We start from the raw sequence: 26456 nt of genomic DNA, 5'->3' as shown, positions 1-26456 counted from the left end.
TAAGAGGCGATAGCACGAAAGAAGGATCATGCAAAGGTAGAGGGAGAAGCAAAACTGGAGGAAGCAAAAAAGGAGTTACAGGGATTGAAGCAACAACTTAGGGAAGAACCGAAGCTACGCAGAAGAGAGAAGGAAGCGCAACAGTAACAACATGCACACATTGATGAAACTGCGCCCATACAGGTTATGGACTCATCCGTGTAGCTGGCATAGAGAAGACAGGGTGAGAAGTCGTAGGAGCATGACTTTGCTCAAGAGATTGAACAGATGCTAGAGCAGATGGACATGGTTATGGTTCAACTTGAGTTAGCTCAAGACATTGACCTCATATCTCAGAACAAAGAGGTCACCCCATCAGCTTCACCAGATCCGAAAGACAAGCAAGTACCAAGTGATCAAGGAGACACTGAAATCCTTGAAGACAATCCAGAGGCGGAGATGAACACCATACCTTTCGACAAGTCATAACATAGAGTTGTGCAGTCACACAAAGCGCCTACTCCAGATGTCCATGTATCTCCTGAATAGTTTGAAGAATGAATGGTCGTGTTTGATGTGCGTAGAACTCTAGTTGCATTGGCCGACGCTACCAAGACATATGCTGAGGCTACCGACTTAAGTGTTAGATTCTTGATAGGTGAGAATGAGTGTATGGTTAATGCGTTACAAGCGGAAAAGAAGGGAGGAAATTAGGTTACAACATCCACCAAAGCAGAGTTGAGCAGAGCAATACTAGATGAAGTATCGTCTCTTGAGACACTCATGCGGAAGCTATACTTTAGGTTCATCACCGTGCATAAGTCAGTTGTCCATCTCAATGGTTGGCAACAACGCTATGCTAGGAGAGCACGCATCTTGTCAGACTTACACACTGTTGTCAATCACACGCAAATATAGAAAATGAGGTATAAAGGAGCCCCATTGCACTTTCCAAAGATGATGAACCCAAAGGTGGTAGAGTTGAAGGCACACATCTGGAGTCTGATCTGGAACTATGATGAACTCCTGCAGCTCATCATGAGCTTGCAAGCTTCACATGCATGTGTGTTCAGGAGCATGGATGTCATTGTGCGCATGCATGTAATCCAATCCATTGGCACACTCATTGAAGTGAAGTCAAAGAACCAAGTCCAACTAGAGCTGGACATGTACTTTGATTAGTTGATGCGCGTAGCCACCAATGCAAACTTGCAGATGAGCATATATCAGTATGTTGTTGGTCCGACTGCACTCAAGACTATGATGCTCATGTTATCTGACGAGTTGGACAGAGGTGCCAAATTAGTGTACTTGGATGCAATAGAGGCAAGAGTTCGCTTTCAGAAAGATATCACCACAGAGCACGTGGACACCATAACATACTACCAAGCTTGGTATTAGTTTTCAATTTTCGATCATCGAGAGGATGTCGAAGAGTTAGTATTCCCACAACTTTTTGAGTCTTAGTGATGTCTAGCATGGCTTACTCAAGGCCATTTTTGTCTCACATGGCTACATGTGTATATTGTATTGTAAACATGTTGTAAAAGTGAAAGACCAAGTGTCAACAGTAGAATGTAACAGTCATGTGTAAGTTGAAGAGTCATGAGGGTAGGTGAAGAGTCACGAAGGGGGAATGTCAAGGGTCACCCCACCCTTTTTTATTTATAGAACTTCATAACTCATTGTACAGGCTTTTGGGAGCCAAGCTTCCTATAGGATAACTTAGAGAAATCTTGGAGTGTATTGTAACGATCCTTTGCTTCTCCACAGTGCAGAGCTAGTACATCGCTTTGGAGGAGCAGGTGGCAGTGACTGTAATGTTCCGCTATCGAGTCTAGTTGAAGTCATGATTGTATGTATGATTAGATATTTCACTCTTTTAATATAACATAGCTAGCATGTTTCATGCATATGTTGTTATTGTAGTTCGACTGTCCCAGTTACTTTAATCATGTATGTAGCTGTAATTTACACATGTATGTATGGATTATTCCGTATGTGTTTTTATCCTCGGTTATGCTTATTTTCATCTCGTGATGCCTTTCTAATCGTGTGTTCCCTTTCAAGCTACGTGCTATCACTGGTTTCTAAGGGGCACACTCACTCCCCCTTCTATGTGTCAGAGCCTTTTATGCACCTCCCCCCGTGCCACCTCGACGGCCTGCCCGTCCGCGGGGTGGCGGGCCACTGGGGTGGTGTGGGGGGAGGCTGTGGCAGCCCCCCTGTGCCACCCCAGTGACCTACCCGCCTGCGAGGTGGTGGGTGATTCCGGGAATCGCCCTGCCACCCCACGGTCAGGCGGGCCAGCCATGCTCATCGCCCCTAACCTACGGGCCTGTTTGGCCGTCGTGAGCTTTACCGGGCCCACCATGCCCACGATGGACGTATTGGTTAATTTGGCTCGCAAAAAGTTTTAATTTTTAAAAAAAATTCTACTTCATTAAACTTATTTAATATTAAAATTTTCAAGGAAAAAAAAATTAACTAACCTTTCAATTGCTAGAATCCTCCGTTGAATATGTTGTTGATAGCAATGTAGCTACTCCACAAATTCGTTCAAAGTCTTTCAACGACCTTAGAAAACCTTGATGTGATGTGAGTAATAGTGATAATGGAATTTATTATATAGGTGAAATTACGGAGATGTTTTACTGTACGGTTAATATGGGATTAATTTGTTTAAAAAAAAATTAACATGTTAATTTTTTATGGCGACGAAGGAAAATATGATAAAGCAAATGTTATGGAAATGTTTTACAGCAGGGTGAATGTGGGATTAATTTGTTTTATAATGTATTATAAAAATTAAAAAAAAAAACATTCAATTGTTTAGTAAATATTATATAGTTTAACTATTAAAATAATTTAGGTAAAAGTTGTAGTTTACAATTTTAACTTTAATGATTTATTTCATAAAAAAAATTAGTTTGCATTTTTCAATAAGTTGTAGAATAAAATAATGAAGGGAAATAAATCTAACAAACTTTTTGGAGGGAAAATTCCATTCTCTAGGCTATATAATATCTTTAGGAGACTCTCCATTTGTATCATTCAACATCTTCTATTTGAAAGGGATGGATTGTACTGATAGTGAAGTTTCGATTTGTACAACATCAACATCTTCATCGCGTAACAACTCTATTCATATTGATGAATATAGCAGGAATTATTCCACTATGAATAGAAAGTCAATTCTTCCACTTAGTCCTAATCCTAAGGACTATGAGAGTAGCACTGATGAAAGAGGAGATGGAGAATTTCAAATAAATAAAGAGTCACAGATTCCACTTAGTCCTAATTCTAAGGACTATGAAAGCAACAGTGATGAAGAGCATGATGAAAAATTTCAAAAGAATGGAGTGTCACGGTGTCCACTTAGTCCTAATTCTAAGGACTATGAGAGCAACAATGATGAAGAGCATGATGGTGAAGTTCAAAAGAATGGAGTGTCACGGTGTCCACTTAGTCCTAATTCTAAGGACTATGAGAGTAGCAGTGCTGAAGAGCATGATGACGAATTTCAAAAGAATGGAGTGTCACGGTGTCCACTTAGTCCTAATTCTAAGGACTATGAGAGCAGTAGTGATGAAGAGCGTGATAACGAATTTCAAAAGAATGGCGTGTCACGGTGTCCACTTAAGGACTATGAGAGCAGCAGTGATGAAGAGCATGATGATGAATTTCAAAAGTATGGAGTGTCACAGTGTCCACTTAGTCCTAATTCTAAGGACTATGAGAGCAGCAGTGATGAAGAGCGTGATGATGAATTTCAAAAGAATGGAGTGTCACGGTGTCCACTTAGTACTAATTCTAAGGACTATGAGAGTAATAGTGATGAAGAGCGTGATGATGAATTTCAAAAGAATGGAGTGTCAAAGTGTCCTCTTAGTCTTAATTCTAAGGACTATGAGAGTAGCAGTGATGAAGAGCGTGATGATGAATTTCAAAAGAATGGAGTGTCACGATGTTCTCTTAGTCCTAATTCTAAGGACTATGAGAGAAACAGTGATGAAGGACATGATGATGCACTTAGTCCTAATTATAATAAGTATAAAGGTAGCAGTGACAAAAGACAGGATGTAGCATTTTCAGTAAGTAATCAGTCACATTTTCGACGTAGTCCTAATTCTATGGACTATGAGAGCAGCAATGACAATGCACATGAGGAAGAATATCAAATAAACATCGAGTCAAAATTTTCCATTCAGTTTGAATTCTAAGGACTATGACAGTAACATTGAAGAAGGGGAAGATGAAGAATATCCTCCAAGTCAGTATTTGAAAAGCACAACTGATCATAGTGTGGATAACATTCCTCTTAATGATGATGAAAATCCTTATACAAATGATGATCCGATGATGGAGATGTTGCCAAGAAATATTGTATCGAGCAGTAGGAGCATACCTTTTTGTATCAATGCAAGATGTTCTAGTTATACAAGGGGTAGAGTAGAATATCTGACGAGAAGAAGTTCTATCAACGCTCTCATTTCAAGTGAATGTTGCTAAAAAGATTGCTTGAAACATATGGATTTCAAATTTGCATTAGAGAGCAGGAAGAGATATTTGTCAATGAATAAAAGCATGCAAAATTCATATTTAGTTAGGTGCATGCAATCTAAATTATCAGGTTATGATTATCATATTAGGACTTTATTTATCTGTAGAAAGGCTTTCAAAATGTTTCATTCAATTGGGAATTTTCGTCTCTCGAGAATTCAAGAAAAATTGGAAAAGGATCCCACATTTTATTCAAAAGTACGTCATAAAAGACAGTTTGGGCCATTATCAAATACTGCAATGTCATGGATAAAATATTTCTTTTCAAAGCATGGAGAGTGTATGCCAAATAGAGAGACAATACATATTCCAAATAATTTTTCAAGATGAGAAATCTACAACTTATACAAAGAATATGCAGAAGGTGCTGAGGGACATGGCCGGTTTATTACATATCAATATTTTGTGAAGGTATGGAAGAAAAAATTCAACAATGTCCATATTCCTAAGAAGACAAGGATGGGGATTTGTAGTACATGTGCTTCTCTTAAATAAAAAAGGGACAAATTTGAAGGGTTAGAAAGAGGTAAGCATTCATAACTTTAACTTTTAAAATTGTATAGTCATCAACTATGAAAACATATTTCTTAATGGATTTCTTTTATGTTGTGTAGATTCAATTGTCAAAGAACTTTAGGAGCATCGCGAACAATAAACAAATGAAAGGAAAAAGTTTTACAAGCATTGAAAGAAGTGTTATGATAATCCGAATAAATATTTGGGTTTGATAATTGATGGTATGGACTATAAGAAAACACTTTTACCACATTTTGTTCGCACACCCAAAAATTTACAGGAGGAAAATTTTATTTAGTATCACTTGGTCATTTGTATGGTCTTCAATGGGAAAATGTTTCAAAAGTGTACTTCACAACTTCAAATATTCATAATGATGCAAATCTGACCATGGTAATCTTCCTGAAGTTTTGTATCTACAATTGGACAACACTTGCCGTGAAAACAAAAATCAAGTTGTTTTTGGATATCTAAACATGCTTGTTGAATTGAGAATTTTTCAAAAGGTAAAGGTTGGTTTCCTTCTTGTTGGGCACACTCATGACCATATTGATCAGATGTTCAGTTGTTTTTCAGTCACATTGAGGAGGTGTTAGAGTCGGTCTTTACATCCCTCTGTCAGAGATCACTTCTCTTATTGCATTTCATTTTTTAAGTGTCTCATACAGTTCATTCATCTGCATTCCGTTATGGGCATGCCATAATTTGACGGAAGGGCCTTGTCACTCATTCCCCTCATGTAATCTACCTGTTGGCTCATGTGTGTTCATTTAAAAAAAACATATACAATCTTTTTATCTTGAAAATTGCAAAAGTTGTCTTTAGGGTTTCATGGTCACTTAGGTCTAGGGTTTTATTAGGGTTTTGTCAAAAAATGTGTCAGAGTGTTCAATAATTCCCAGCAGGCCATGAGGATTTTTTCAACATCAATAAATTTCATCGCCAAGTGTTCGCAAATGTGTTTTTCCTCAAAACTCTGTTTTGAGGAAAAAACAGAGTATTTAGCATTTATTGTACAAAATCATGAAAGTTTTTGTTTTCCTCATTGTAAATTCATTCATCTGCACCCTGGTTTCTTTCCTTAGCCTAGAAGCTCCAACACCTGCAAAAACAAGCAAGCTCAGGTCATTAAATTCATCACAAAGTGAAAAAGCAGTGAAAAATGTCCAAAAATAGAGTTTGTAAAATGAAGTCAAATACAAAACATTATAAAAGTGGGTTTCATAAGCCAAGATTTCAAAAGCTCTTTGTTTATAAGTGATTCCTTCATGTGATAAGCTCATTTGCAAAAGAGAAGCAAGATAGAGCAAATTGGGTGAGTGAGTGTGAGCATTGGGTGAAAATCTTTGTAAGAAGACCGGCGCGGCGCATTGAGCAGGAGGCGCGGCACACTGGGCTTCAGAACACAGTGTATTTTTGCACGGGTGCGACGCATATAGTCAGAGGACCCAAAAATCACCAGAACGACCTCCAATCGCCAAAATCGCACGAGTTCACCTTGTTCCAAGTAGGTTGAGCTTCACCTCTACTGTTTATCCAAGTTTGGTGTTGATGTTATGATGGTTGATGTGGTGAGTGTTTAAAAACAATCAAACCCTATCATTTCAAATTCCTCAAACAAAAATATCTGCCTAGGGTTTTGAAAATCTATTTTGCTACCAATTCATCTTCCCTCCATCATTCCCTTACCCCCATTTTTCCCCTGTTTCATGGTTCCCTAAGTTCCCCTACCCCCTAAATTCACTAATACCCTATCCCAAGTTCCCTTTCCCAAATTTCTTATTATAAAATCCTAAACCCTAATCCTATACAAAAACTCCCATAACAACCCTTTTTTCGCTAACTAATTCTGTCCCAACAATCCCAAATTTCCCATTATTTTCCCCTCTCCTAACAATCCCTTGTTTCACTGTTTTCCCTTGGTAGCAGAGGTCAAACAATCTTCAAAGGCAGTCCAAACACAATTTGACATATCAACACCTATCTCTTCAAGGCAGTTTGTTCACCAGCAATTATGGCATCAGATCCTTCATATGATTATGAAGAGGAGACCCAAAGTGATTCACCCACGGAGGGACATGCACCCCGGAGGCATCATAGAGGTGGCAGACATATCAGAGAAGAACCCACCACTCTTACCGAGTTGCAGGCCTATCCTCTTGCCATGTTTTGTTTCCAACATCAGTCATGCTATGAATTTTGTGAGAAGGTTGCTCATATTTAGTATCATCGTGAGTTGGCCTGCTTATTTATGATGCATTTGCATGGTGATCAAGCCACTCTTGCTGGTGTTACCTTCACATTAACACCAGAAACCATTTCATTGGCAACCGGCATACCAAACATTGGAGAACCATGGAATAAGAGACATAAGATTGACTAGCAACACTATGAACCATACATCGAACCTGGTTTTCTGAGGCAGCTTAGGAGAGTGTTTCCTTTTCGGTTTCTCAAGGATGAGTATGCTCCTTTAATGAAACTCATCATGAAGTATTTCACCTGTGAGGGCCAGTTCTCCCGCTTGTATGCTTATCACATCAGGTTGCTGATGCATTTCACTCGGGTACGGATGATAAACATTCCTTATTTCATATGCCGAAACATAGAAAGGATGACCACCCTTGTGCAGCACAAGACCCCTCAGCAGCAACTTAACAATGTTTATCATTTTGCTCTCATCAAGATTGTGGTTGTTCATCAGCTTGGATTACAGGGCATCACTTGGGATGAATTCATCTCACGTGAGTTTTTTAGAGCTTCACAAGGACCATCAGAGGTTAATCATGAGACAGGTGGACCTTCTCATCAGTATGAGGGCCATGAGACCGCTAGTGTGCCGGTGTTAATCTCTTAACAGAGAGGCACTAGATGGTTGTTTGCAGCAACGAAGCGAGTGTTATCTCCACTGGGGGTGGAAGGGGCCTCGTTTCCTCCATCAGCATAGCAGGTTCAGGACCGAGGCAAGAGGTCTCTGCAGGAGGAAGGACCATCAGGTGAGCGAGAGACTGATTTCATCCTCATTGAGGGTGATGATACTGACATGGGCCCACCGAGTGCAAAACTTAGAGAGATCATTCAGGAGCAGCAGGCGGACATTGATGCCTTGTCCACCAACTTGGATAGAGACCAGTGGACTATACAGTATTTGGAGTATAGGAACAAGCAGCTTGAGGATCAGCAGGTGGTGATGGAGTTACAGAACATTCGGCAAAACTGCTAAAGTGCCTGAAGGAGGAGGATGGAATTCACTTCCTTGGAGCAAGAGATCAATGCCGATAGGGAGTCATGGCTCGAGAGAGTCAATATACACTTGGAGAGGAAGCTAGAGAAGGAAATAAATGAGAATAATATGCTTAGAAACTTGTCATATCATTACTTGTCCCTAAACTTGGTGTGCCAAGCAAGAATCAGGAATTTGAAAGCAAAGCTAAAGAGAGCATCAAAGAGGAAAAAAGAGGATGAAGGAATTCAAATATTGGCTGAGGCTTACTTCGCCCATCAAAGCACTTGATAGAGATGACTCGGCCCAAATTTCAAGAAATTTGGAGCAATTTTTGTATTTTTGAAAATTTTTGGCACAAAAACAGAGTTTTCCTCCCTATGCACTGCGCCACGTGGCGCTCACTTTTGCTAGGGGGCTCTAAATCACAAAAAATATGCATTTTTGGATTTGGCATGCAAAATTACACTTGTCTACCTATGGCCAAGAAATTTGGGCAGGTTTTGGGCCCTCAAAACGTCAAAAAATACTCAAAAATGACCTCACTGCACCTATTTTGACACAAAGGAAGAAGTCTTGGGAAAATGGACCTATTGGAGGGGAAAATGGAGGCCAAATTGAAAAATTCTACCTGGGTTGGAAAGTAGATAGGTAGACCTTTCCAGCAAGCACACCTGGAGCTCATTTGGACATCGGGAAGGCCTCCAAAAGGCAGTCCAAATAGGTGCTACGCATAGAGAATTAGGCGCTACACATAGAGGAAAAATTGCCAGTTTGACCAAGTTTTGCTCTGTTTTTCGCCCAGTTTCACCTAGTTTGACTTTTTCACTTTCCTAATGGAAAATTTATGATGTAATTTGATGAAAATTGATGGATTATGATGTAAATATGTTTGATTTTCACTTGTAGAGGTAGATTCATCAGTTTAGAGGTTGTTTCAAACTGAATGAATCAGTTCCCTTGTTTTTAGAGGCATGCTGTTATCTTGCCTAGTTTATAGTTCTCAGTTTAGAATCAGTTGGATTAGCTCCTAAACTCATGAGCTCGACCCCTAGAGGCAAGGATGAGCTATGTTTGTCTATATTATGTTGTTTTTCAGTCATTAGCATGGTTGGACACTTGGGATTGCTTGGCATTCCATTGTACATCTGATTTCTACAATTTTGGCAAAGGAAAGACCAGGGTTTTGTAGCACTTGTTGGGATCCTTGTGGCAGAGCACAACAAAATTTAAGGCAGAGCATACATAAATTTTTTTGTGCTCTGCCTTAAATTTTGTTTAGTTTTCAATGTTTTCTCCAGTTTGAAGAGGATTCTTGGTACCCTCTTGCCCTCTTTAGCTCCTCAGCGGTCTTTTCCATCCATTCATTTAATCTAAAGCATCAAAAATACTGCCTACCTTGCCCCAACTGGAACTCTGCAAAAATTTGGCCTCATCCCCGGACCCAAATTTGCCTTTCCCTTGATTCCAAAAAACTCCCAAAAAATCAAATCAAAACTTTGCACTTCATACCTAGCCTAAAATTAGTTTGTATTTCAATCATCTCAAGCCCCATCGATTATCTTTTGCTGAGATTGACCCGGAGAGAGCCCTCTCTTTTCCTCGTAGGGCTAGCTACGAGGCTGAGCGTGGTTTGATGTGGACCTAGAATCTTAGATTTTCAGCCTAAGGTAAATCTAGGCTCTAATAGGAGGAAGGAAGTTGGGAGCTTTCCATCATTAATTGAATGTATTAAGAAATCATACATGCCAGAGCCTACTTTTGATGTGTTGGAAGAAATTTTTGACATGCGAAGGTTTATTCTGGGATCATATGTTGAGGGGAAATGCATTGAACAACTTAATGACATTAGCTTCCAACATCAATTTCGTATCAAAAAAATTGATGGGAAAACACTAATATGGGGCAAGAAGTATTCAACTACTGCAGAATGGGCACCGTCATCAGGTTTGTAATTTTTGAAGTTCATTCCAGATCATCCAATAGTTGCATCAAAAATATTTTTATTACAATTAGTTGGTGAAGTTCATAATGCACACAGAAAAAATAGAGATATAAATTATTCTGATTGCCTAGAAGAAATTAAAAAATGTATAAGATATACATATGAGTACTTTGACATTGTTGATTCAGTTTGGTGGGAGTCATTTTTCAATAATCAAAGTGATATCATTTCAACAACAACCAATGAAGATATACCTTTGAAAAATACATTTATTTGGCCACAAAATGTGTCGAATGAACATGAGGAAATAAACATTGTTGAACAACAACAATCTCAAGGTATTATTAATTCTTCACAGGCAAAGGAAAGAGAGATGTATATTGGTTCAAAAATATCTCGTGCACAACATGAAGCCATGGAAAACCTTTACAGGGGTTCAGTACAAGATATTAAGGAGGGTTGCATGATCGCAGTGCTAGCAGATGGAGATCCCAATGGCTATCCATTCTAGGTTACTAAAGTTATAAAGGTCTTTACAGAAATGAGGATGTTATAGGTGTTGAAGTACATTGGTATGCCACAAATACACACCCATTCAATGGTGTGTATAAGCCAGAGATGGTAGTTGAAAAAAAAATGGCGGAAAGAGAAAAAGAAAGGGTACAAATATAAATCGTCGCCGCACAAACATATTAAAATTGGAGGATGTTGACATACTTGTTTATGACTTCAATTTAACAAAGAGAGGAAATCTTCGCTTCAAGAAAATAGAGATTCTGAAAAGGTTATTACCAGAAGGAACAGTGTTGAGATGGGAGTTTGCTGAAACCAGTCGTAGATCTAGAAGAATTTTCAAACCTGAAATGGTGGGCATGCATGTGGACTCAGATGGGGCACTAGTTGATGAAAGAGAAGAATATGGAACATCTTCGTTAGCATCCAGTCACTCATCTGAAGATGTGAATTCTGATGGTGTGCAAGAAAAAAATGAGTGATTTTGAATAATTGTTTAAGACAATTTATATAATTGATGTTTGCATCTTATCTTGAAATGAAATTTTTGATTTCCATATGGTGTTAAATGAGAAGTTATGAGTCATTTTTATGTTGTTGGATTATATGTCTTAATTATGATAATTTTTATTGTTTAGAATATCTATAATGCAACATTAAATTAGAGATATAATGTATGTTTCATTCAATATACAAATAATGACTTTTGAATTCATTTAGTCATGTAATTTGTTCATAATGTCATGGTTTTTTAATTTTATGGTTGAAAAAATTTCAATTTCTTTTGTATCTAACATGTTCTGGTTGAGAACATGTTGAATTTATACTTAGGAAATAAAAATGTTATTCTACCAAAAACATTAGTGTGTTTTTTTCCTCATAAACAACTTTGTTTGGCACATAAAAATTCGGTTTTACTAGAATTTTTTTAAAATGTTGAAAATTGACCCTAAAAAAAAATCATCGTTCCAATATCATCACTTTTTCGTTTTCAAGGTGTTTTCTGCACGAAAAGTTCGTTTTCACTGCCATTTTTAAAACATGTTCAAAATTGACCCTAAAAAAAAACCATTGTTCCAGTATACACACTTTTTGTTTGTAGCACTGTTTTTGATGTTTTTTCGGGGTTTTTTGGCTAGAGTTCCCATTTCAAAGTTTACATTGTTATAAAATATGCAGCTGGTATTACATTCTTAATGGTGAAGGCCCTTGAAAATGAGAAAAATGGTGAATAGATAAATAATTTCGATGACATAGAAATGGAAACAATTGTGGATAAATTTGAATTCTTTCATGGTATTTGATGCATTGGAGCCTACATGTAATCTAATATTGTTATGAACCGATGAGGTAAAAATAAAGTAAACAGGAAATGATTGATGATGAAAATGTACTTGTTCAAAAAATAGTTGAAATGGAGTGGCACCATCCTAGTTGCAATAAGAAGAAATATCCAGACTTCATGATCTGGAGTAGGAAGAAGACTAAACAGGTTGAAAGCGTCAAAGCTTGGAGCAGCAAATCCAAGAAGAAATTTCACCAATATGTTGAATCAAAGAAAGTCAAGATGAAATATTTGAGTCGTATTTGTAAGCCTAGCTAAGAGTTAGACCAGTAGGCATTGTTATGTTATAGAAAATCCATTTCTCCATTAAGGAGGGATGTTAGAATAATGTAGAAATTGAAGAGTCTGGAAATATGATAGGTTTGTTGAGTTGTCTTCATAGTTGTCAGGAAATGTTCTAGATCTATGTGAGTTACAACATGTTGTTCTAGAAGTAATTGTTTTCCAATGTAAGTGAGTTGTAGCTGAGTCAGAGTCTCTATCTTCTACATTGTTATGTCCATCAAGTCTAGTGATCCCATAGTTATATAATAGGACACATTGTGGTGTATTTGCATTAAGCAAGTGTGCAGGCTAAGACTTGAATTCATAAAATACTCTGTTGTGTTAAACTCTATGTTTTCTATTAGAGGACCCTATCAAACAGATCAAGACATCAAACAATTCAGAGAGTCTCATGAAAGTTAGTAACCTTGTGGAAGGTAGTACTAGGTCATGCAAACATTAAGTCTTTAATCGACGTCTCTCTTCTTATCTGCAAGAAGAACAAGAGTTATCATAAAATAGAAATCATAAAGTTTAACACAGTGGAATACTTTATTGATTTAGGCCTAAGCATGCACACTTACTTCTTCCAAATACATCACAGTGTGTCCCATTATATAACTATGGGATCACTAGACTCGATAGGAATAACAACATGGAAGATACACACTATGACTCAGCTAAAAGGCAGTTACATTAGAAAACCGTTACTTCTAGAACAAGACCTCGTAACTCACATAAATCTAAGAAGACAACTCAACAAACCTATCACATTTTCATACTCTTCCATTTCTACATTATTATAACATCCCCCCTTAATGGAAAAATGGATTTGATATAACATAAATAACAATGTATGCTAGTCTAAGTCTCAACTAGGCTTACAAATGTGACTCAAACATTTCATTTTAACTTTCTTTGCATCAACATATTGATGAAATTTCTACTTGGACTTGATTCTCCAAACTCTAATGCTTTCGACCTGTTTAGTCTTCTTCTTACCCATATCATGAACTCTATATATTGCTTCTTATTGCAACTAGGATGATGCCACTACATTTCAACTCATTTTTCAGTCAATACATTTTCATCATCAATAGTTTCTTGTTCATTTGAGTGTTGCCTCATCAGTTCATAATAATATTTTATTTCCTCTAGGCTCCAATGCATCAAAATACCATGAACCTCTTCAAATGTATCCACCACTATTTCCATTTCTATGTCATCTAAATTATTTATTGATTCACCATTTTGCTAATTTTCAAGGGCCTTCACCATTAAGCATCTAACTCCAGCTGCATCTTTTAGACCTTCATCAATCTGTTCAAAGGAATTTTGAAGCCATTCTTCAATAAGCTTTATCTAGGCATGATAATTAGTTTCAACATCTTCAAATTTTCTTGTTCCCTTAATTGTTGCTATGGATTCATGTGCTTTTGTCTCTACTATTGTGATAAGATTATCATTATGTTTTTTTGTTGATTATACCATGGTTGGTAGAGTATTAACCTCTTGGTCATATGAAAAAAACAACAGTTTATCAATCAACTTATTTTCAAATATAACATGCAAGTCATTTTCATAAAACAAATATTCATTATCAAATTTAGTTACAAATTCTTTCTTCAATTCATCAGTTGTTGTTGAGTCATCCAAAACTTTTTTCTTTGCAATCTCTGCACCTAGTTGTAGATTTGATACTAAATGTTCACCTTCATCTTCATCATTTTTCTCAATGTACTTTGTTTCAAGAATGCCCCAAAATATTTTTACATTGTTTACTTCACCATATTCATGCAAAATACTAGACAAGATATTTTCATCGAGTGTTGATATAATAAGAAATAATGATTTTGCACTTCTACTCTTATCATCAAAATTTATAGAAGTTTCTTGAACAAATTCCCATAAATTTAATGAACCAAGCAATTCCTCAATTTTAATTTCCCATAGCTAAAATTTTTACCTGAGAAAGATGGCAAAACATGCATTAATCGTTTCAATATTGCACCGGTTTCTTCCAATTCTTCATTCATCTCGTACAATTTTTCAGTCTGATCCTCATGTATGGGTTCTCTACTAGAAACGTTCCATATTTTTGTGCAGATTCTGCCCTTTGATTCTTTCGCCTTAGCTGTTTTAGTTCTCTCCAGAAGTGCTTATTTCTCCTTTGTCGATCCATGGCTGATATGCATGCTCCTATTGTTTTTTTTTTTTACAATTTCCTTACCCACAATCAAGTAGCAATTCATGGGAAACTCACAAATCAATTATTGTGGATTCATTCGAATAAATTTCAGCCAAAATTTTTGACATTTTTCCGGAAAAATATATTCAATCTTTAAAAGGTATTGAAAGCCAAATATTAAAAAAAAACTCTTTATCTCTCACAAAAACTCTTTTTTACAATAGAAAAATCGAAAACATAAAACCTTATATTTTTTGTTCTAATTGGTATGTGTGATTTCTTGATGTTTTGAGCTGATGATCTTCTGCAGAAGATCACTTATCATCTTTGTTTGGTTGTGTTTGTCTGCAGACTTTAGGTTGAGAGTGGATGAAAGAGATCACTTGATTGGAGCGTAAGGATTCTGCGTCAGGCCCAAAACCCTTCACCAACCTGCGAGGAAGCAAGGTACTTTCTCATACTTTATAACATCATAAATTTCATCGAAACTGCATGCATGACCATCTAGATTGGGGATCGTTATTAGATTGTCTTAGCTATTATATTTTGTTGTTTGGTGATCTCAATCGGGCACGAGCTCACATAGAAACTCAACAAACCTATCACATTACTAGACTCTTCCATTTCTACATTATTCTAACATCATAAGTACCTTAGCAATCTTCATATTAAATGGCTCAGGTTAGGGATAATGCTTAATCATGTGATGTAATTGCTAACAAATAAGTAAGTAGATTTTGTGTTCTCTGTTCAAAATTAGGGCAACAAATTATTAGGGTGGTCAGTGCTCAAAAGGTTGGTAGTATCAGTAGATTTATTTCAGATTAGATAGTTGATTGATAATCATATTAGTAATAATTTTATTATATAATAATGTAGTTAATGGTTTGATTTCATATGATATTTACAAGGTTTGAGCTAAGGCAGTGAGTATGTTTTATTTGTTCATTTTTTTATATGTTTTTTTCTTCATAATTATCTTGGTTTATCAGTTGGCTCAAAGAAGTCATTTCATATTCTATAAGTGGTATCGGAGCAGGTATTTTTTTTTGGGGTTAAAGGTTTACTGTTGGAATTTCACCAAAATTAATCATGTCGAAATCTAACCAGATACCTATTCTAGAATTTGATGGGAATGATTATGATTATTGGTTCATTAAGATCTTCACCTTTTTTATTGGAAAATATTTGTGGGAGATTGTTCAATTAGGTTATGAGGAGCCAGCTGATCAGAATGCCCTTATAGCCAATGAAAGAACAACCAAAAAGGAAGAAAGGAAGAATAATGCTCAAGCTTTGTTTCACATTGAGATAGCTCTTGATAAGAGCTTATTTCCAAGAATATCAGGAGCAAAAACTGCCAAAGATGCATGGCAGACTCTACAGGAAGCTTACCAAGGTAGCGATCAAGTTAAGGTGGTCAAGATTCAGAAATTGAAGCGAGAGTTCAAGAATTTGAAGTTGTGAGAAGATGAAAGTATTAGTGACTATTGTGTGAGAGTCAAAGATGTGGTCAATAAAATGGCTACACTTGGAGAAACTGTAAGTAATGAATTTTTAATTAAAAAGGTATTGAGATCTTTAACACCTAGATGGAATCATGTTGCCATAATCATAGAAAAAAGCATGGATTTGACAAAACTACAGTTTGATCAATTATTTGGATCCTTGATGTCTCATGAAGAAAGATTGAAGGGCACTTTTGAAGGTGTAGATAAAGCCTTTTCCTCTAAATTACAAATTACAAAGAATGAAGATGCAAGCAGCAGTAGTGCCAAAAGCAATCAAGGTCAAGGTAAATGGAAAAGCCAAAATTCTTTAAGAGGTAGAGGGAGAAGTGGCTCAAGAGGAAGAGGTAGTTTCAGAGGAAGAGGTAGAGGTATATTTGATAAGAGAAATGTTCAATGTTACTATTGTAACAGGTATGGCCACTTTGAAAGAGAATGCAGATTGAAAGGAGGTAAAAATGATAACTATGCTCAAGAAAGTAGTGAGTATCCTCAAGATCACTTATTTTTATCTTATGCAAAAGGTGAAAATACTAGTAAATATGTTTGGTACCTAGATTCTATATGCTCTAACCATATGATAGGGAATTAAAGTTGTTTTCAATAAAGGATGGAAATTTCAAATCCAAGATCCAGCCTGGTGATGATAAACCATTGAAGGTTGCTGGCAAAGGAGCTATGGAGGTCCAAACAAAAGAAGGTATAAAGAGTATTCATGAAATTTATTATACTTCACAATTGAATCATAAATTATTGATCATTGGGCAGCTATGTGAGAAAAATTATAAAGTAGTTTTAAAAAATAAGACATGTACTATCTATGATAAGAATACGGGAAATAGGGCATGATTGTTGTGCCTATGACAAGAAATAAGATGTTCCCTTGAGGTTTGATGAAAATAACAACCTTTCAAATATGGCTTTTGAGGATTCAAGTTGGTTATGGCATCTCAGGTATGGGCATTTAAATTTTCACAGTTTGAAGTTTCTAACCTCACATGCATTAGTTTCTGGTTTGCCCAAGGTAGAGGAGCATAAGAAGGTTTTTGAAGGATGTGCTAAAGGCAAGCATGCAAGGCAAAAGTTTCCAAAGGGCGCTGCATGGAGGGATCATCATCCACTTCAGCTTGTTCATTCAGACATATGTGGTCCTATGTAGACTAAGAGTTTGGGTAAGTCATCATATTTCATCACTTTTATTGATGATTAGTCACGAAATTGTTGGGTATATTTTTTGAAGGCCAAAAGTGAAGCCCTGGATGCATTCAAGAAGTTCAAAGCCCTCGTAGGAAATGAGAAAGGGTGCAAGACCCAATGTTTGCGACTAACAGTGGAGGAATTTTTTTTTCAAAATCTTTCCAGATTTATTGTGATATGAATGGCATGAGGAGGCAACATACTATGGCATACACATCCCAACAAAGTGGCATATCTAAAAGGAAGAATGGTACTGTGGTTGAAATGGCAAGGTGCATGTTACAAACTAAGGGATTGAACAATTCTTATTGGGTAGATGCAGTTGCTACAATAATGTGCATCCTCAACCATAGCCCCACCACTGCACTCAAAAAGACGACTCCTTATGAAGCTTGGTATGGAAAAAGGCCTAATGTTAATAATTTCAAAGTTTTTGGTTGTTTGGCTTATGTGCACGCACTTGATCAGAATAGAAAAAAGTTAGATGAAAAGAGTGAGTTATGTATTTTTATTGGTTATAGTGAGACAATAAAGGCTTATAAATTGTATAATCCTCTCACTAACAAGCTCATTGTCTCAAGAGATGTAATTTTTTATGAAGGGGGAGTTTATGGTCATAAAAAAGGCCATGTTGAGAAGACAAAATTAATTTTGAATGATGATATAATTGTTGATATTGATCATGAGCAACCAACTAATGTTTTTGTAACTAGTGGGTTAACTCCGCCAAGCAACCCTTCATCAATTTATTCAATATCAAGTTCAAGTCCAACATCTTCTCCAAGTTCTACAAGGAAGGTAAGAAGATTGAGTGATATTTATCAAAGGAGTGAAAATCAAGCACATGAAGAAAGCCCAATAGGTGAGATAGCCAATTTTGCTTTATTAACCAAGGTTGATTTTGAACCATCATGTTTTCAAGATGCATGCACTAATGAGGTTTGGATGCAAGCCATTCAAGAAGAGATGGATTCTATTCAAAGGAATGACACTTGGGAGTTGACAGAGCTTCCACATGACAAGAAAAATATTGGCACCAATTGGGTCTACAAGACTAAATTTAATAGTGATGGGAGTGTTGAAAGACACAAAGCAAGATTAGTTGCTAAAGGATTCATACAAAAGTATGGACTTTATCATGGAGAGACATTTGCACCAGTAGCAAGACACGAGACCATTAGAATGTTGATTTCGCATTAAGGGACTTTTGAGGTCTAAATTGGGCCTCCTCAGAAAAATGTACAACCAAAATAAACTTTATAAGAACCAATAGGATTCAAGATGATGATGTCAACCATGGGGGATGATTCACCATTTTTGGAGTAAAAAAGTAAAATGATTAAAAAATAATAAAATAATAAAACTACTTTTTCAAATCGTATTTTCAACTTATCTCAATAAGGTTTTACTCAAATTTTGAGCGAGAGTACTCATTGGATGCAAAATTTAATTCTCATCCAAAGGGTACCCATGTAGCATACTTTCGATGGACCTTGCTACACAAAAAATGAGAAATAGATGAAAAAATGTGATTGCAATCACATTTTTCATTTATTTTTCATTTTTGTGTAGCAGGGTCCATCAAAAGTATGCAACATAGGTACTCCTTGATGAGGAATCAAATTATGCATCCAACGAGTGTTTCCGCTCGAAATTTGAGTAAACCCATAGGGAGATAAGTTGAAAATACGAGTTGAAAAATAATTTTAATTTTTCCTCTCTAAAATTTGATGATGTCATCTAATCTTATTTTATTATTTTCACTATTATTTTATAATTTCCTTAGGAGGCCCATTTTAGACGTAAAAAATCCCCTAATGTTAGCAGCTCAGAAAAAGTGGACATACATCATATGGACATGAAAAATGCCTTCTTGAATGGGTACTTAGAAGAGGAAGTATATGTGGAACAGCCACAAGGTTTTGAATTGGAATGAAAGGAGAATAATGTCTACAAGTCGAAGAAGGCTTTGCATGGTCTCAAACAAGGACCAAGAGTGTGGTATGTTAGGATTGATAGATACTTTTAGGAAAATGGCTTCCAGAGAAGTAAGAGTGATCCCACCCTTTACTACAAATAAGAAGGTATTGATATTCTAATCATAAGTTTGTATGTTGATGATTTATTGTATATGGGCAGTAGTTCTAAGATGAATGATAAATTCAAAGTTTCTATGATGAATGAATTTGAGATGAAAGACCTAGGCATCATGAAATATTTTCTAGGAATGAAGGTTAATCAAACTAAGGATGAGATTTTCATTTGTGAGACAAAGTATGCACATGATATGCTAAATAAATTTGATATGCTTGATTGTAATCCATCTCCTACTCCAAGTGCTCATGGAGTTGTGTTATGTAGAGATGATGGTGTTGATTTAGTTGATGAAACAACTTACATAAGTGTTGTGGGGAGCTTGATATTTCTAACCCACACAAGAACTGATATTACATATTCAGTTTCACTTGTTTCAAGGTATATGACAAATCCATCTAAAATACATATGAAGGCACCCAAGAGGATTTTAAGGTATGTGAAAGGCAGTCTAAATTTTGGTATTCATTAATGCTCTTATGAAAAGTTCAATCGTGTTGGATTTAGTGATTCAGACTGGGGAGGTAGTATTGATGACCGTAAGTCCACATCTGAAAATTGTTTCTCTTTTGGTTCTGGTTTATGGAGCTCAAAAAAGAAAAAATGTTGCCCTCTCATCCACAGAAGCAAAGTATGTTGCAATTACATCAATAGGTACACAAGCTATTTGGCTCAGAATTTTTTTGGAAGAAATTGGAGAAAAGCAAATTCAACCTACAATGATTTATTGTGATAATGTAAGTGCCATCAAGTTAGCAAAGGATCATGTTCATAACAACATGACAAAGCATATTGACATGAAATATCACTTCATTGGGGATTTGGTGCAGAAGAAGGATATTGAATTGAAACATATCATATATCTTCACCAAAGCAGTTGCAAAAGATCACTTTTGGCACTACCACATAAGATAGTAAACCCTCTTTAAGCATTAAGGGGGAGTGTTGGGGATAATGCTTAATCATGCCATGTAATCGCTGACAAATAAGTCGTTCTATGTGCAAAATTAGGGCAACAAATTATTAGGGTGGTAAGTGCTCAAAAGATTGGTAGTTTGAGTAGATAGTATATTTATTTCTGTTTCAGATTAGACAGTTGATTAATAATCATATTAGTAATAAGTTTATTATATGAGAATGTAGTGGATGGTTTCATTTAATATGTGATTTACTAGAGGTTTGAGTTTTATTTCTTCATATATATATTTCTTCATAGTTATCTTAATTTATGAGCCAGCTCAGAGAAGACATTTCATATTTTAATTTGTTCGTTTTTTTACATATACATATTTTTTTTCATAATTATCTTGGTTTATGAGGTGGGTCAAAAAAATCATTTCATATTCTATAACTCCCAACATAATGAAAATGGAGTTTTGAGCTTATCCTCTCTGTGAATCTATGGTTGTGTGTAGCTTGGCCTCTCCTTGCTGTAACAAGAATATATTTGTCGTCCATATGAGCGACCTTATTAATATAATAAGGTCTCGTTATTATTATCATCATCGACTTCACTATTCTAGCCAAGGCTACACTTTTGGCTTTGGCCTCCTCTTGTTCCGACATTAATTCAGGACGTATATACAAGAACAAGTAACTACTCAAATAGTGTCAATGAAACATGTGATTTATATGGCTCGAATCTTGGCATACTCTACTGAAGTCAAAGGTGTGATTTGTGGAGGTTTGCCGTTACACCAAAACCCGCAGGTGTTGGTAAACATTACAAGCCAGTAACTAGGATCCCCAAGGTGGAAATTACGGATTCTATAGAGGTGCGGTGATTCTTCCAACACCCCCCCTCAAACGCAACTTGGGGGAATCGAACCTGGGTCCAAGCTCTGATACCATGTGGAGGTTTGTCGTTACACCAAAACCCGCAGGTTTTGGTAAACATTACAAGCTAGTAACGGATTCGATAGAGGTGCGGTGATTCTTCCAACATGATTTATATGGCTCGAATCTTGGCATACTCTACTGAAGTCAAAGGTTTTCTTCGATTCGACAGTGAACGTGTTTAATATGCTATATACTTTCCTCTCCTCGTTCGACTCCTCCTACAACCGAAGCTCGAGGTATACAAAAATTTATCAAGAAGAAAATTTATCAAATTTTAATTGAGAATAGAATTACATAAAGAAAACTTGTATGTTTATCTTATTGGAAATCAATAGTCCGTTTATTCAACTTTATACAGCATAATGATAAAGAGTTTGGATATTTATCTTATTGGAAATCAATAGTCAGTTTATTCAACTTTATACAACATAATGATAAGAATTTGGAAATTTACTTAAGCAAGAATTTTGGTGTAACTAAAACCTTTAATATGAAAGTACCTTTTGGTGTAACTAAAAGCTTTAATAGGAAAGTACCATAGCATTGAGTCATATTAGATTCTTCTCATTACATTTTAAAAGAATGTTTAAATGTATTTGAAGAGGATGTTGAAATGATTGCCCACTCACCTCTCATTGTATTTGAAGCGGATGATGAAATGATTGTCCACTCACCTCATTACAAATCAATTACTTAAACTAATTAATCTTTCCAAGACTACGCTGCAGCCACAAAAAAAAGCTCTCCCCAAAAAAAAATTTGCTTTTAAACATTGACATCCATTATGATTCAATAACTATTTACGACTTAATAAAATGAAATGTAAAACTGATCCATTCAAATTACAACATTTCCTAGTAATCATCATCAGTCATAGAAGATCTTCATTTTCTCACTACCAGATACTTGATGCAAACCATGCATTATTACCAAAAAGAAACATGACGTTGCAACAAGTTGCAACAAGAGCGGCAGACATTACAGTGATAAAGAAAAACGAAATTGAACATAGTACACAAATAATCACACAGATGATATTATTACTTCAAAATTACATTGAGATTCAATGGTGTTGTCAGATCCAACTTATTCAAAACTTGGATATGGATTTTGAGAAACCTAAATTCAAAATTACATTGAGATTCAATAATGTTCTCAGATCCAACTTATTCTAAACTTGGATATGGATTTTGAGAAACCTAAACTCAGCACACTCTGAGCATTATCTCCGACATCAACATCACCATCACCAGAATCCATAATTTCCAAACCAAACATAGGTAGTAAAATAACGTGAAAAACATTTAAAAGCTTGTTATACAGAACTCAGCTTTTCCACACACTTTAGCCGTTGGTATAGCCAACAGCATACAAATCACTAAAAATAACTATAAACGTCGGGCTCAGACACAAGTCACATTATTGAAAGAAATCATTTAGAGAAAAGGAAAAAGGGGAGGCTACTTATATAATGCCAGTATGGCGACGATGGTCTGCACAATGGAGAGCGAGTATGGCGACGATGGTCTGCACAATGGAGAGCAACAGTAGAGCAATTCCTCCCAACAGACCTAAAGTTTTCCACGGAGAAGAGAAATACTCCGTCACAAGCTCAGCCAATTGGACCCTAAATTTATTGTTGTAATTGTTATGAACTTTTTCTGTCAGTCCATCGAAGGCACCTTCGAGATTGACATTGACTCCCTTGCATAGACCGTTGAAGAGCTTGGCAACTTCTGCGTCGCTCCCGAGGTGGTTTGTAATGATTTTCCTTTTTCTGAGCAAAGCCACGTCTTCTTCGGAGTCGATTAACTGGTCCATTAAACACACGTAACACGCAACATAATTGATTTCAGATGGTTTGCACATCTCAAAAGCAATTAGGTTACGGAATAGGATCTCTGTGGAGTCTTTGACAGTGATACGAGGAAGGTAAATTGTGTTCCTCGACTCGTCAAATTTTATATTTGCGATGCCTCCCTCGCATCGCTCTAATTTGATACCAGCGTTTCTTAATTCTATTGCGCGATGGATATGATCGTGTGTGCCGACATTTTTATCCGGATTGCAGATTCTGGGCAGCAGCGAGTTCAAACAATTGATTTTTGCGCTCTCTTCGTCTTGGCCGGAGATGCTCATATAGTTGTAGTTCCGGGCTTGCTCGCCATTCTGAGAATGTGCGATGTCACCACTTTCGTCCTTTCCCGCATGCTCGCCATTATCGGAATGTGGAGAAATAATGAAAATGCGCAACCAACCAAGAAGATGATGAACTTCTTGATGATGATGTGGTTGAGGCCAGGACCTTTGCAGTTTACCCTTTTTACTTTCGAAAGGGTAGAACACGGGCAACAACGATTCACGCATCATTTCGCGAAGCTCGTTCTCTGCATCACTATCCGTGGAGCTGCACTGCAATTTTAGTAGCTTTAGGAGAACGATGAACGGGATTTGATTCTCGAGCTTCAACATGTCGTTCAGTATATCCATTCCTGTATTAAGAATCCTCTCTTTCTCAAAAAGAGGTTCATAGCAGTTACCATCTTCTGGTAATCTGACGCCATTCAGAGTCCTCAATATTTCTAGAATAAAACAACCGTCCAAAGTTAGCATGTCAACCAGGTCCTTTTCATTCCAATTGATTTTTTCTTCATAGTTGTCCCTTATTTTTTTCTGCAGATTCAGGATCTCCTCTGTTGCACGAAAGGAGAAACCCATATTATTTGGATCATTGCGAAGGTGCTTAATATTATTGAACCTGTTCGTCATCCTTTGCAGGGCTCCTTTTTTGTCACTGTCCATTGAAGGAAGCTTTGCACTTTTGTGATGACATGGACCCAACGACACTCTTGTGGGAACATATGCTGTTACCGTCTCCGACATGAGGATATCAGGAACTCTATATATGGATACAACGGATGGCGATCGGAAGGGATTAAAGTCCCAACTCTCTTCAACTGTAACGCTACACTCTCCTTTGGCTTCTTTCCCGTTAACTGATAATTTCGGTTGCTTCTGCGTCTGTCCATTGGCACTCTTGAAGTGGGAGTCGGATGCTGCCATTTTATCAGGACAGAAGAAGAGGATGATAACGTCTAACGCTTCAACATATGGTTACCACTACAGAAGCGACCCTCTTTATCGTAGCGTCTCTCCTAATCAACTACTCTATCAGCTGGCCACCACTGACACATTACATGCCTCTGTCCTAATCAACTACTCTATCAGCTAACTACCACTGACACATTACATGAATTAATTACTAGGCTACTTGGTTGGGAAACCATGTTTCGAGTGTCAGTGTTTTATTAAGAGTCAGGTTGTATAGGTTGAAAACTATATTAATGAGTGAGGTTGTATAGGTTGACAACTAGATAATGTACTTGTTTAAATTTAACTTTTTTTTAACATTAACATAGTAAATATTGGTTGCCTACATATTTATCATAACTAATCTTCATTCTAAATAGAAGCAACTATTTATTTCAACTCATCTTCATTCTAAGTTGCTACACAAATGACTCGTCTTTATATTAGTCTCTTTCCAATCAACTACTTGAACAGCTAATCACCACTCACACCTTCATTCTAAATAGAAACAACTATTATTCCAACTAATCTTCATTCTAAACTGCTACAAAAGTGGCTCCTCTTTATTTATTGTAACCTCTTTTCCCAATCAACTACTTCAACAGGGAATCATAACTCTTCAGCAGGTAATCATAACTTACACATTATAGGAATTAATTACTAAGCTACTTATTGAACAACCAATATTTAAGATGTTATTGCTGATTAATGAGTGAGGTTATATATCTCTATATCTGAATAATGTACTTGTATAACACAATAAATATACAATAAATATTAATACATGAATAACACAGTAAATATTATTTACCTACGTATTCATAACAACTAATTTTCATATTCATGACCACTCATACTCATCTTCATTTGAAATGGAAACAACTATTCATTCCAACTAATCTTCATTCTAAATGGCTAGAGCGATCTTCTCGAACCATTTAAAGAAGATAAAACATAGATAGTGTAATAATTAACGAGTCAATGCCGTACCAAGAGATATAAATTTGGTAGTTGATTATTCTTGTTGCGTTATAAAGAGATATAATTTTGATGGTTGATTATTGTTGCGTTTATAGTTATAGAAATTTGTTTTTTAATAATATAACATAGTTAATTGCTCTAGATAAAGTTTGTCCGTCTATCGTAAAAACAATTCCAATTCTAAATTTTGTGTTAATTTATTGTTACGTCTCAATTACAGTTCCCTGTTTTGTGTAACAATTCCATGCCCAGGTTCGATATATGTTTAATCTATTTTAATAATTATTTATGTAAAAAAATAAAATAAAAAACACACTGATCAGAAATAACTAAAATCGGAAGCTTTAAAGTGTCTCCTAAATCCACAAGTGCGTCAATGTGCAACTCTAAATATCTAGTTTAAAGTCATTTGGTTTACAGATTCACATAAATTTCCATTTGACTCGTGCGAAAGGTGCTCTTTTCGATAGGGCCGAGTAATTGAATTCCTCTTTGCAAATTTTGACATTCCATTTTTTCAGCCGTAAAATATCAAAGGCTACAATAGTTCATTCCTGTAGTGGCTAAATGCTTTAATTTCATATGGTTTAATATGGGTATTTTTGTTGAATTATATATTTTTTTAAATAATGGAAAATTATTATATTTAGTTGTCAAATTAGTAGTGGGGACAATTATCATTAAATAAAATGCAGAGTAATTATTATAATTATTTAAGGAAAATCACACTCCTTGAAGTTACTTGTCACTGGTCTGTCAAGTAGCTAGCTTTTACTCATTCCAAATGTCTTTGGTTCTTGGGCCATTAACGTGTTTCTTTACATCGGAAAATGACTAGCCCTTAACCAAATAGAAGCAATTTTAGAGCATAATCCAAGCACGTATATTTTAACATTGTTACGACTAAATTTTAACCAACAAATAAATTTTAATTGCAGAAAATAACGACAACTAAACAAGATAGCAGAATTCCCTGAATCTGGGTGACCCTACAAATCCAGGCTCTCACTCTAAAGTGCGTAGCTTGCAGCTCCCACATGGCTCCTCCTCCACACCATGTGTCTTTTACTCCCCCTCCTACAAGCTAGCTTCCCTTGTACGAGATCTCTCTACTCCCGCATCCCGCTATTAAACTCATAGCCCCCATGTTCATTCCTCTCGTCAACTCTCCTTCTGACATTCTCCACTCTCCTTCCCACATTCTCTTGAAC

The 26456-nt window shown here is 36.3% G+C and overlaps 1 protein-coding gene across 1 annotated transcript; it reads right to left on the bottom strand.

Moving 5' to 3' along the window:
- Nucleotides 1-22183: 22183 nt before the first annotated feature.
- Nucleotides 22184-24289, bottom strand: LOC149233454 (putative UPF0481 protein At3g02645). The gene has a single exon (XM_089376745.1). The coding sequence runs from the start codon at nucleotides 24235-24237 to the stop codon at nucleotides 22639-22641; it is 1599 nt and encodes a 532-aa protein (XP_089232871.1). The 5' UTR covers nucleotides 24238-24289; the 3' UTR covers nucleotides 22184-22638.
- Between the last annotated feature and the right edge of the window lie 2167 nt (nucleotides 24290-26456).

The sequence above is a fragment of the Pinus tabuliformis genome, chromosome J, assembly GCF_031772625.1.
Source record: "Pinus tabuliformis cultivar Carrire ecotype Pingquan chromosome J, CPIR1, whole genome shotgun sequence".
Lineage (NCBI taxonomy): Eukaryota > Viridiplantae > Streptophyta > Pinopsida > Pinales > Pinaceae > Pinus > Pinus tabuliformis.
Note: the sequence above shows the minus strand (reverse complement) of the source record. Positions and strands in the feature narration are given on the sequence as shown.

Bases quoted from the DNA above. Each gene is read 5' to 3' on its own strand.
- LOC149233454 (XM_089376745.1), bottom strand. From the start codon at position 24,237: ATGGCAGCATCCGACTCCCACTTCAAGAGTGCCAATGGACAGACGCAG.